At 34.8% G+C, this 12250-nt stretch overlaps 1 protein-coding gene and 1 long non-coding RNA gene across 2 annotated transcripts in view; both read right to left on the bottom strand.

Moving 5' to 3' along the window:
• The window catches only part of LOC113445087 (uncharacterized), a 56603-nt gene extending 44870 nt beyond the window's left edge, over positions 1-11733 (bottom strand). Inside the window, exons 1-2 of the mRNA XM_026714090.2 lie at positions 10736-11733; positions 2174-4510 (exon numbers count right to left, since the gene is read on the bottom strand). Of these exons, the coding sequence (XP_026569875.2) occupies positions 2174-3653 (1480 nt within the window). The 5' untranslated portion in view covers positions 3654-4510; positions 10736-11733. The remainder of the gene's footprint in view (positions 1-2173; positions 4511-10735) is intronic.
• The window catches only part of LOC148127357 (uncharacterized), an 826567-nt gene that overhangs the window by 296005 nt on the left and 518312 nt on the right, over positions 1-12250 (bottom strand). The gene's annotated exons all lie outside the window — the stretch shown is intronic.

Here is a 12250-nt window from a genome sequence, read left to right as displayed (position 1 = left end):
GGGAGAAAAAAAAGAAACACACTATACACATAACAACATTTAATTCCAGATTACCTTTTATAATATTCTACTTTATATAAGTTGCAAATATATTAACTTAATATCAGTTACTGAAAATACAAACTAAAAGAATCATTTTATAAAAAATGGAAAGTACCACCTTGTATAAAGTTCCAGTGTGCCAAATATATTTTCCATTCTAAGTGGATCTGTATTTGGGTATCTGTATTTTTCAAAATACTGCTGTGGTTCGCCGGCAGCAGGTGCAGACGGTTGAGGTCTCGGAGAGCAAGGACTCAGATGAGGGGCCTATGTATTATGAAGGGATGGAGCCAGGACCATCAGGGAGTGGAATGCTGCCTTCGGAGATTGTGGATGCTGGCAGCAGTGATGAAGAGGTCCCCGGGGAGCCTGTGTCCATTGTGCACAGGGCTGCTTGAAGGAAAGAGCAGCTGCTGCAGCACGGGCAACATGGGAGCAATGCTGCAAGGTAATGGCCCCTCCCTTAAGAGATAAAAGCCAGCTGAGAAACCGGAATTCTTTGCAGGAAGCAAAGAAGTTTTTGCACTCAAGCCTGGTGAACATTCAGAATATCTTGGTTGGTGTTTGGAGACACTTTGTGTTTGAAATATTTTTTAGTAACTTTATCTAGTGTTCTCGGCAGTCTTGCACAACCTTGGCAAGGCTTGTTCTTATCAGAGACAATTAGTTTGAAACAGCCTTTTAACTATGAAAGAATGGAATTCATAAAGAATTATTAACATGTTTTGCTGTCACCTCTATTTTGTGTTTGTTTCCTTAGAACAAGGTTTGGGTCAGAACAAATACATTCCTATTTTCTGGGTCATTGGTGGACAAAAACATTAGAAAAAAGAGGGCATTGGCAAACAATGCCATCATGATCAAGGGAAGCATATTTGTGGCAGCGATGGTGTTTCTTACTTTGGGTATATTTACAGACAACAGACAGACATCTCCCTCCCCCCGCCAATATGAATGTTTGTGAAGAACTCTCATGAGGCAATTGAATTTAGGGTTTGGTATTGAATTGGAAAGCAGTTTCCAGACTGAATATTAAAAATTGGTGAATATGATGTATTCTTTATTAATTTCTGAAATGTCTATATATAGGGTTTTTTTGTACTGATGTCTTACCTTTGGGAGGTTATATTTCACAATTGATTTTTTTTTTTAAATAAAAGCAATTATTTCTTCCACTCTTTCAAAACAGAATAGAATAGAATGGAGAACAGAAGAGTGGAATCGAGTGAAGTAGAGCGAGTAGAGTAGAAAACAGAACAGATAGAAAATAAGATAAAATAAAACAAATAGAATAGAAAATAGAATAGCAATAGCAATAGCATTTAAACTTACATACCACTTCACTGTGCTTTATAACCCTCTTTAAATGGTTCACATAGTCAGCATATTACCCCCAACAGTCTGGGTCCTCATTTTACCAACCTCAGAAAGATGGAAAGCTGAGTCAACCTTGAGCCTGGTGAGATTTGAACTACCAAATTGCAGTCAGCCAGCCATCAAGCAGATGTATTCTAACTACTGCGCCATCACAATTTTTTGAATAGAATGGAATGGAATGGAATAGAATAGAATAGAATAGAATAGAATAGAATGACAGAGTTCAAAGGGATCTTGGAGAGCTTGTAGTCCAACCCGTACTCAGGCAGGAAACCCTATACCATTTCAGATAAATGGTTGTCCAATCTCTTCTTAAACATTTCCAGTGTTGAAGTATTCACAACTTTTGGAGGCAAGTCAGAACTGCTTTGTGTATTCATGTATTGTTTTAGTTACAAAAGAAACAACACTCAAACGCTGCTGTAATACTATTTTACAAAATAATACTATTTTGAAGCATCATATCATTGTCAATAATCCTAAAGCCAATTTAATTTTGGTAATATATAAGTTTGCGTTAATGTAAAATTTATTTAGATGTTCTTAAAATATCATCATAAATTAATAGTTGGGGCAAATATATAGTTCACCACATCATGAACAGCACTAAAAACTGCACAGGTTATTTGAACAGATTCTATATATGAATCAAAAATCTGATGACCATTTCAAAATCATCATTCCTTTGTCATTGTCACCCTTTGCTTTTACAGAGATTGCCTTTACTGTTTCAGAGAAAGCTAAAATTACTTGCCTATCTGATCATCTTGATTTACTGGTGGGAATGTGGCTGAGGTTATGATTACATTCATATTTGCTTCTCTTTCTTCATCTTGTTTTTCAGAGCTGGGTTTGAATAACATCTCTGTCTGAAGATCTGCTAAATGACTTCCAGAATGATGAGACAGACTTATGTGTTGTTCACTGGACAACACCTCTGGAGCATCTGTGAAAGAGTCCCCAGTTAAAAGATGCTCAGTTTGTATAAAATAATCTTGGCAATCAGAATCTTCCGGAATGTTTTCAAACACTTTCTGAATGTCAGTACAATTTTGGAATTCATTAATTCGGTTTGATTCTTCAGTATCCAAAAGAGGCAACATAAATACTATTTCCTTTTTGCTGCTGGGCTCTTTTTTTATTGCCAAGCCAAATGAATTTGCCATAGATTTAATGTCACCAGGAATGATGAGCTTCTGTTCCAATTCTCCAGTTATTACAGTCCTGACTGATTTTTTCTGGGTTTTTTTCATTTCTTTAGACTCAAAAATATTTTGCAGAAGATTTTTGTTTGATTGTATTACTGATTCTTGACCCTGAATGTCTTCTACAGAAAGCTTAGCAGAAATGTTATTATCACTATTGTCACTTGATAGCCTTTCGGAAAGCAAAAAGTCTTGATTTGCAGTTACTTTGTTTGGTAGTTTTTCATGGACTTGAACTTGCTGGTCTTTGCTCCTTAGAACTTCCTCACAAACAAAACCATCTTTTTCTAAGGTAATATGTTCTTCACCTCCTTTTGGGGTTGCTGGTGTCTCAGTGGACCTATATTTCTCCTTTTGAGCTTGACAAGAATTCATAATAGAATTCTGCCCTGTTTCCTTACTACTCTGTCTGTATTCTAAATAGTTATTCTCTGAAAAAGTATAGCCGAACTTGCTTTCTAATTTAGTATGACACACATTCATATTGTGATCATATGAAGCAAAAGCATAACAGTGTGAGGATTTAAGATCTGTGACAGTACCAAACAATGATGTGAAACTTGAATAAGGTTTTGTATAGCTGACACATCTATTACTACTTATTTTATAAGTAGTTGCTACTTTGAATGGGGTGGAAAGGAGTTTTAAAGATAAAGATGGCATGGAATAAAAACCCGAGTCTCTTCTAAGCTGAGGCAATGGCAATACATCAATAGATGTGACTGGAACAGAATATCTTCTTATGTTTTTTGATTCCTTGCATGAAATTAGCATAGCAGTCCCTGTTTCAAATAAGCTGTTGTTCCTTATTTGTAGCATGTTACTCATCTCTTTATTACATTTCTTTCTAAAATTGATTTCTTGGGAAGTGTAATTTTCTTGTGGTCTTTCTGTAGAATAGCTGAATTCAGAAAAAGCCATTTCTTTATAGAAATCTTTTCCATTTGTGCAGTCCTTCATATTCCCTTGGCAGGAAGCATTTTCTTTTCCCCAGTTTAAGGCAACTGAGTAAGTATCTGGTACATCCATTTTGTCTTCTTAAGGATTTAATAATCTTAATTGTAATACTTAAGCAGCTTCTGCACAATCAGCAAATAAAGCTGGAGGAGATGTAAGAATATACCATTCTAAATTTATTCAACTTAAAAATGTTTCTCCTGAAAGTCAAAATTTGACTCAAAATTTGAATGACAAGACACTTTAATGATTAAAAATGTGAAACACAGTATTTTCATATAGTTTCAAAATTACGTGAACTGTGAGCCCAAGCGTATTTACTTTGTCACCAGGCTCAGAATTAATGGATAACTTCTTTCCACCAATATATTTTCCTTCCTAACAACGCTTATTTTTATCGATGGACTTGCAATTTGGATGTTTCAGATTTTTCAGAAAAATTAGTCAAGAAATTAGTGGCCTTTTTGTCACTTGTAACAGTGTTCTTTGTAATGACTTTTTAAAAAAAATGTTTTGACTTTCAAGCCATACAGTGGTTCATCATGAGGATCACAATAGTCATTTCCATACTCAAGAAATCATATTTCACTTCTGTGTACAGCAGACCACAGAATTATATTCCATTGTAGTATATCATTTTGATGTCTTTTCTAAGAACTTAGAAAATCAACATTTACATGTAACAATGTCATTTGCTGAGCAGAAAAGAGTATTAGCAGGACAATCTTATCCTCACTTTCCTTTTTTTCAACTTTCAAATATTGCCTCAAAAAAAATCAGTGTTATTTCCTTTTCCACTCTGTATAAGAAAGATGGTTTCCATTTCAATCAGATATTGCAAACACATTGTTTCATGGATGAAATCAGGTGTTTCTTGGATTGTCACCTGTCCCATTTTCAATGTTCTGCTGGCATCAGTTGATACTTATCTGAAGAATAAAAATAAGAGAAGAATTAATTCTGTTACTATTCTGAAAGTAAGATTGCTTAAACATATTAGGCAGGTCAATGATAATTTTAATGGATTACAAAAGGATGCAATGCTCCTAGGGTATCCTGATTCTACTGCAATTCTGATAATTACAACTTGCTGGTGGTTGCTTTCTTTTCAAAAAGATGTAGGAATCATCCTGGACTGAAACTATCAGCTGGTACAGCACAGTTTGTATGGTCCCCTAAACCTCATTAGAATGACACGGTCCACCACTTGTAGTTTAAGATAGTATAAAACTGAGAAAAGGTTATTCGATTCCAGGACACATCACTCCTTCAAAAGAAATATTGGAATTGACACTTGGATAAACCTTTGATGTTCAAAGATGATTTGCAGATTTTGTAATTTTTCTGGCATTGCAAAAGTAGAAGATCGAATGCTTTGAGTGACATAAATATGTCACCCCATTGCAGACTCTGTCTTCCACATTCTTATCTCCTTATCCAGTAATTCATTTTGTCATTTTGTCCAGTATGCTAGTTTCTGTGCTCAGTCTGCCCAATAATTTCAATGTTTTCATTTCCGCCAATATATACATTTTATAAGAGGGGTTTCTTTTCACTGTTTCTCTGCCCATGTATGGTCTTATATGAGTGGCTCTTCATTGCATAATCTGTATTTTCTTGTAGTCTGCATTATGCACATTAGTCTACATTTTTAACTTCACTGTGTGTCAAGTATGCAATAGGATAACACAGTCATACATACACAAGCAGCATGGAAGGCATCAGTCCCAGAACAGGCTATCACATGAAGCCTTTCACCCATTTTATGTGTGCCATTGCAATTCATGTTAGAAAGATGGATGCCAATAAACCCATGACCATAGCTGCCATCTTCAATTTGTTGATCCACACACTGTGTTCAATCCTGTTAGTTTACATTTTTAGCAAAACATTCAGTATTAAGTATTAAGATCATGACCTAATAAATATATTAACACAAACAATAGACTTAAGTAGCAGCTTTTCCTCCCCAATGTTTCAACAATGCTTAATAGCAACCTTTACATTAATGTTCTGGAAATGAGTGTATTACTCATCTAAATGCTTTCTGTTCCTCTTTTTAATATCTTGTTACTTAACTACTGTACTTTAGCAATAGCAATAGCACTTAGACTTATATACTGCTTCACAGTATTTTACAATCCTCTCTAAGCGGTTGGCAGAGTCAGCATATTGCACCCAACAATCTGGGTTCTCATTTTACTGACATCGGAAGGATGGAAGGCTGAGTCAACCTTGAGCTGGTGAGAATCGAACTGCTGGCATTCGGCAGAATTAGCCTGCAATACTGCATTCTAACCACTGCGCCACCACAGTTGTATGGAACAACTGTGATTGATGTCCATGCATGCTGATTGTTTGCTTAAGTTTATTCCAATATATATTTTATCATATATTTTTACTTGGAAAAGCAGGAAATCACAGATATGTTGGAATACAACAGTCAGGGTTCCCAGTAATCATAATTTACAAGTAACTTGAACCATGGCAGATCACCAAGCTGGGAAAATATGTTGCTTTAATTTGGATCAAGAAAAAGTCAACTTTATTGACTTATGTAAATTCCTCTATGCTTCTTTCCCAATAAAGTTAGATATTTTGATTATAATCTATTGAATTCATATTTAAAAATGTAATAAAATATGAAATCACATCTCTATATAATTGTAGGAATTATATAAGTATTAGTAGGGGAGAACATGGAGAATTAATGAACACATGGATAAAGTACAAAGGACAATATACTGGGTAATAGTCTCTCTGTGTTTAATCTTATTACCACATTCTATAAACGCATAATACATTTTAAATGAGATCAAAATGGTGCAATGTATAATTGTTCCTTAAGAGGAATATTGTATTGTCAGTCAGGACTTGAATGAAACCAAGATGTTTACACTAGAACATATCTCACCTCTAGAATGGAAGTGTCTAATTTCCTAACATTGTCTTTGGGAAATAGTTTAGCAGCCCAAGCTAGGATTTGAGCTGAAGCTGCTAAAGCTTGAGGAAAGAAATCATAGTGCTTCACTCTTTTGTTCAGGATGTTTTTAGACAGCAATGATCATAGATCAGGCATGTCTGGTCTTGAGAGCTTGTGAATAGCTACTCTCAGGTGAATAACATGCTTTTCTATTCTTGATCCATCAGGGCTCTTACTGTATTTTTTGACCTTTTCTGTTTGTATAGCAATGAACATAGTTAAATGTTTATGGAGATTCTCAGTTATCCAGGTCAGAGTTGTCCCAAAGGTGCTTTTTCAAGAGGCAAATGGACTTTGTTTTTCTTTGAAGATGTTTAGCTTCTCATCCAAGAAGCTTCTTCAGCTAAAGAAACTTTTTGGATGAGAAATGAAACATCTTCAAAGACAATGCAATAAAGTTACCTCTTGAAAAAACACCTTTGGAGTATTGAACATAGTGTTTAAAATTACTGATTAAAATCATATAAAGTTTAGGAACTTGCCAACTGCAGTTCTGGCTATAATTTGGGAAAATTATTAAAGTCATCTGCTGGCAATGCGATTTTAAAATCTGAGATAACAAAGAAGTTAATTGATAGTATTGCTAGACAAAATGTGTGTGTGTGTGTTGTGGAGTGTGTGTGTGGAGTGTGTGTGTGTGAGTGTGTGTGTGTGTATTGCTGCAATGGAACAGACAACATATATTTTTTAAAGGTGTTGATAGGAAATTTTTTATCTGTATTGCATGTGTTGACATGACACTTAGAAAATCTCTATTTTTAAAAATGGAACACTTTAAACTGTCAGATAATGGAAGAACAGTTTGTTTGTTCCCCATTCACCGCCAAAAATCTTAGCAGTTTTACTGCTTAGCTAGCTCTCTCTCTCTCTCTCTCTCTCTCTCTCTCTCTCTCTCTCTCTATATATATATATATATATATATATATATATATATATATATTTTTTTTCTTAAGTTTTCACGGGTACTTAAATGTATGGCATTCAGCCTTGTTTGGGTATTTTCCCACGTGATTGTAGTTGTGCTTTTAAAGTTGTAGCGACGTTTCAGCAGAATCTCATCTGTATAGTGTTCATCCGTGAGTCAGGCTTTTATACTGGTTTCAGATTTAAATTTGGGGCAGCCTATTGCCCTAGCCACTATAGAAAACCCCAGCCACAGAATCATCAGAGAAGCCATAGAGATTGAAAAAAGACCAGAAAGCATGAACAGAAGAGATGATTCCACCAGACTGTCAATCATTTGGAAGCCTGCACTCACAAACAAAAAAATCTCCACACCACAAGCCAGGCAAACACCTGGGCACAGACAGATCCCCCTTGATACCTTCAGCTCAAACACACCCCAACCAGGCACCCAGATGAAACCTAGCTTCCTAACTAATGATAGCCGTCCATTTACCCGGAGCCAAGCTGCACTAAAGGCCTTCAATAAAGTAAGACAATGTTGCCAGCCAATCAAGAGACAAAAAGAGCCAAAAACAGACAGGAGATATTAGAAACACCAATCAAGCAGAACACAGCAAACTCCAAGACCAATAAACACAGACCAAGACACCCAACCAATCAGGGTGAAGAAAAAACCATTCTGGCACAGCAATAGGCTGCCCCAAATTTAAATCTGAAACCAGTATAAAAGCCTGACTCACGGATGAACACTATCTAGAAGCCTGATGATGGCAGATGAGATTCTGCTGAAACGTCGCTACAACTTTAAAAGCACAACTACAATCACGTGGGAAAATACCCAAACAAGGCTGAATGCCATATATATATATATATATATATATATACACACATATATATATATATATATATATATATATATATATACATACATATAACACACACACACACACACACACACACACGTGTGTGTGTGTGTGTGTGTGTCCTAAATGCACAGCTATCTTAAAAGGACCAACTTAAATTGACAATTCTGAAAGCTCCATATAAATAACACCATAATTCATCATTCTTAGAGACTGAAGAGGCACACTAATTCTTAACCCCTTTTCCCAAATGTCTTTTTTTACTTTACTTCTTTGTGAATAACTTTTTAAATGGGCTATATAACATGCCAAAGAAGGTTAACTATATGAATCTTATAGCTGCAAAAGGTCTTTAATCAAAAATCTGTTGGTGAAATTTATCTCTGCATTTTTATGGCTTCCAGGTATATTAAATTGAGGGAACACATGAATGTATCAAAAAAGTGAAGAGAAAGCAGACACAACGTCCATTTTCTGATTTTATATTTTCACCATTATTTTGTAGAGATTATTTTGATGTTGAACTGTTAATGTAAATTTAAAAAATGCATACATAATCATGGTCAGACGAAAATGAAATAATAGAGTGTAACCTCTTTAATTGACATTGCTTAACAATAAAACAAAAAACCTAATTGAAGGACAATAGGAAATTAAATAGGCTGATAAGCTGTGACTTATGTTCAGTTTAATAAAAGGCCATCCATGGAAGAGAAGCCTACAACTTACTATAAATTATAGCACTAAAAATCCATAGCCTTTTGATATGTCTATCAATATCATGTTCGTTGAATTGTGATGCAGAGATCTTGCTAAAATAGAACAAATGAAGCTAATAAAACATTTTTCCTTCATTATTTAATATAAACTAACTTAATCAAAGATTTCTTGCTATTCTAGAATAAATAGGGAATCATCTTGAGCTTGGAAATTGCATATAGTTTTACCAATCTTTATTCCTTTTTTAACATCCACTTTTAGTTGATCTTCTTTATGTGACTTACATCAGTTGATGTGATTTTTAATACTGATTTCTAAATGTTGCTTGGTTCAAAACAAATTCACTCAGTTTTGTTCTGGTTCTGTAGCTTTCATTGACCACAAAAATAGTTTTTGGATGCTTAAAGGCTCTTCCAGGACAAAATGACAGTTGGCTGTGGGAACTTCAAAGAGTTTGATAAATTAGCAGAATGGTTTTTCCACCATCCACAGAATCCAATCCAAAAACAGTATCATCATTCATCACCATTACTTCAGATAATAAACACTCTTTCCAACTGAAACATTAATCAGTTATTACATTATTATTTTCCGTTTAATCATAAATTATGGATTTAGAATATCTTAAAATAAGCTAAACATCTTAGTATTACAAACTGTCATCAAGGGCAGATAAAAGTAGAAAAAAATTGAAGGTAAAATGGTATTTTCTTGAATGATTGGAATTCACTTAAAGTCTGAAAAATTTCTAAATGTAGATTCTCTGAGAAAATACAGTTCAGGCTAGCAAAACCATCAAATAATTTTGCCACTAGTACTTCTAATATTAATACTTTATAATAATGTACAGTATATTCATAAAGGAAAAAAATCAGTGGGACTCCAATATAATCTTAAACATTCAAATTAAATTATCTATTTCAGAGTAAATACATTTTGGAAATAGAAGTAAAGCAATTAAAATATATTTAAAAAGAAATTCTATTAATGTAAAGACAAAAACAAAAAATACACCCGCTTGAAGAAATATATTGTTCCTGTACCTTGACAAAGGACATCTGCATCTATATACACATTTTTTGTACATATATATATAGTGTGTGTGTGTGTGTGTGTGTGTACACACACACACACACACACCTTTATGAAATAAAATTTTAAGAAACTCTTATCCTCACTTGATGTGTAGCCTAGAACTTTATCTCTACTCAGAATTCAATCTTACAACTTTAGAATCATATGGTTCCAACTAATGCTAAAGAAACTAGCCTATTTTGAGGGGTAAATATAGAATATTTCTTTATTGGAACAAATCTTGTGAAATTCTATGACAGCAAATGTAGCTGGCATTTTGTTAATAACCTAGATAATGAATAGATTTGTGTAAATATTTACAAAGCCTAAGCCTTAAAATCAATTTCATTGATTTGGTACAGCTGTGTTCTGATCACATTGGAAAGAACAAAATAATTGTGGTATCATAAAGATTACAAAACACAGTTCAAAACCCTCACCCATCTTATTTTCTTCTTTATTTATTTTCTGTATTATCAATGCAGAACACTAATAACAACACATACAGGTAGCTATAGTTTTTTGATTTGAGTAAAGGTTTGAATTATTATCAGTCTAAATTATACCCCCCCCCCCCCAGCACCATAAGCAATGGGCAAGCAACTCACCTATGCAAATAATATCATCTTCCTATTTTTCTGAAAGGAAGACTTTGCATTCAGAGGAAAGACTAGTCAAATCTTAAGCCTGATTGGCTTGTTCTATTTCTGTATATTTCTATTCTTGTTCCTTAAACTCAGAATTGGATTAAGCTATTTAATTCCCGAGATTATTAATGGTCTACCTTTAATCAGCCTACAAATACCTACTCTCTTTTCCCCTCACGTGTATAGACAGATTCAGAACAGAATATTTTTTCTTCTTGTACTATGTTTGAAAATTAATCAAATGTAATTTTTAGAAACATTTTAAAGACAATGAATATTATGCAGCAGCCAATTCACACTTGACTGCTACTTTGTCGGTTTTTTGCCTATTATAGTGGAGCATCCATGGAGTTTATCCATTTTGACCTATCCATGGAGGGTCAAAAAAGCCTAGATGGGGTATGCAGCTGGTGTGATTTAGCCCTGGCAGATTGTGTCATCTGCCATCTTGACTTTTTAACTGCCTAATGGGCATTCCTGCCTTGGTATAGCAGAACAACAAGAACAAAATATTTAAGGCTGGGAAGAAGTTTCACTGAATTTAATGGGGCTTCCTTTCCAGTAATCATGTATAAATTTTCTCTGCTAAGGATTGCTCCTGTGATGTTGCGACTCGGACAGTACAACTAATTAAAGGACCGTGGTTCAAAACATAGACACTGCTTTAAAAAACAGAATAAATGTGGAAAGAATGGCAGCTGGGATAAGTTTCACTCATACTTTCTTAGTCTTACGCATTTCAGCATTTTAGAAAGAATACACACAGTATAGAGTACAAATGTTGTGCAATAAGATTAGTCTTCAACCATAGTAATTGAATGAATGGAATGAAATTGTAGAACAGCCTAACTAAATTGGAATGGATTGTAACCAGGAATGGGATTCTACCTGGTTGGACCAGTTCTATAGAACCGATTGCTATGATTCTGCGCAGTTCGGAGAACCGGCAAATTGCACCACTGGCTGGCCCCTCCCCTCCCCTCCCCCTCATTCCTTACCTGGCATGCATGCCATCCAACTTGCCTGCATTTGGTAAGTAGCTGTTTTTCCTTTTTTTCCCCCCGACCATCAGCTGTTCTGCTGTGCCGGGAGATTTAGATTAGCTGGAAAGCAGGAAATCGTTGGATTTCTTGCTTTTTAGCTAATCTAAAGGCAGAGCTGAACCTTCCTTAGGACTAAAGCTCTATTTTTCAATGCAGACTCAGATAGCAGATTGAAGAATGGTAGATCTCTGAGTGAATCTGTGATTCTGGGAGCTTGCTTTGCCTGATTTTGGATAAAAGTTTCTCTTTAATAAAAAATTAAATATTTACATACATGGTGTGTGTGTTAATTTTGTAAGTTTGCTTGCAAGCAAATTTTATATGACTCAGGTAGCAGATTACAGAATGGCAGATCTCTGAGTGAATATGTGATTCTGTGAGCAACTCAATCTACCTGCCTGCTTTGCCTGATTTGGGGTAAAAGTTGCTCTTT

Source organism: Pseudonaja textilis, chromosome 2, assembly GCF_049901715.1.
Source record: "Pseudonaja textilis isolate UNSWEBS1 chromosome 2, rPseTex1.2, whole genome shotgun sequence".
NCBI classification, from domain to species: Eukaryota; Metazoa; Chordata; class Lepidosauria; order Squamata; family Elapidae; genus Pseudonaja; species Pseudonaja textilis.
The sequence above is the reverse complement of the archived record's forward strand: the minus strand, read 5'-3'. Positions and strand labels throughout refer to the sequence as shown.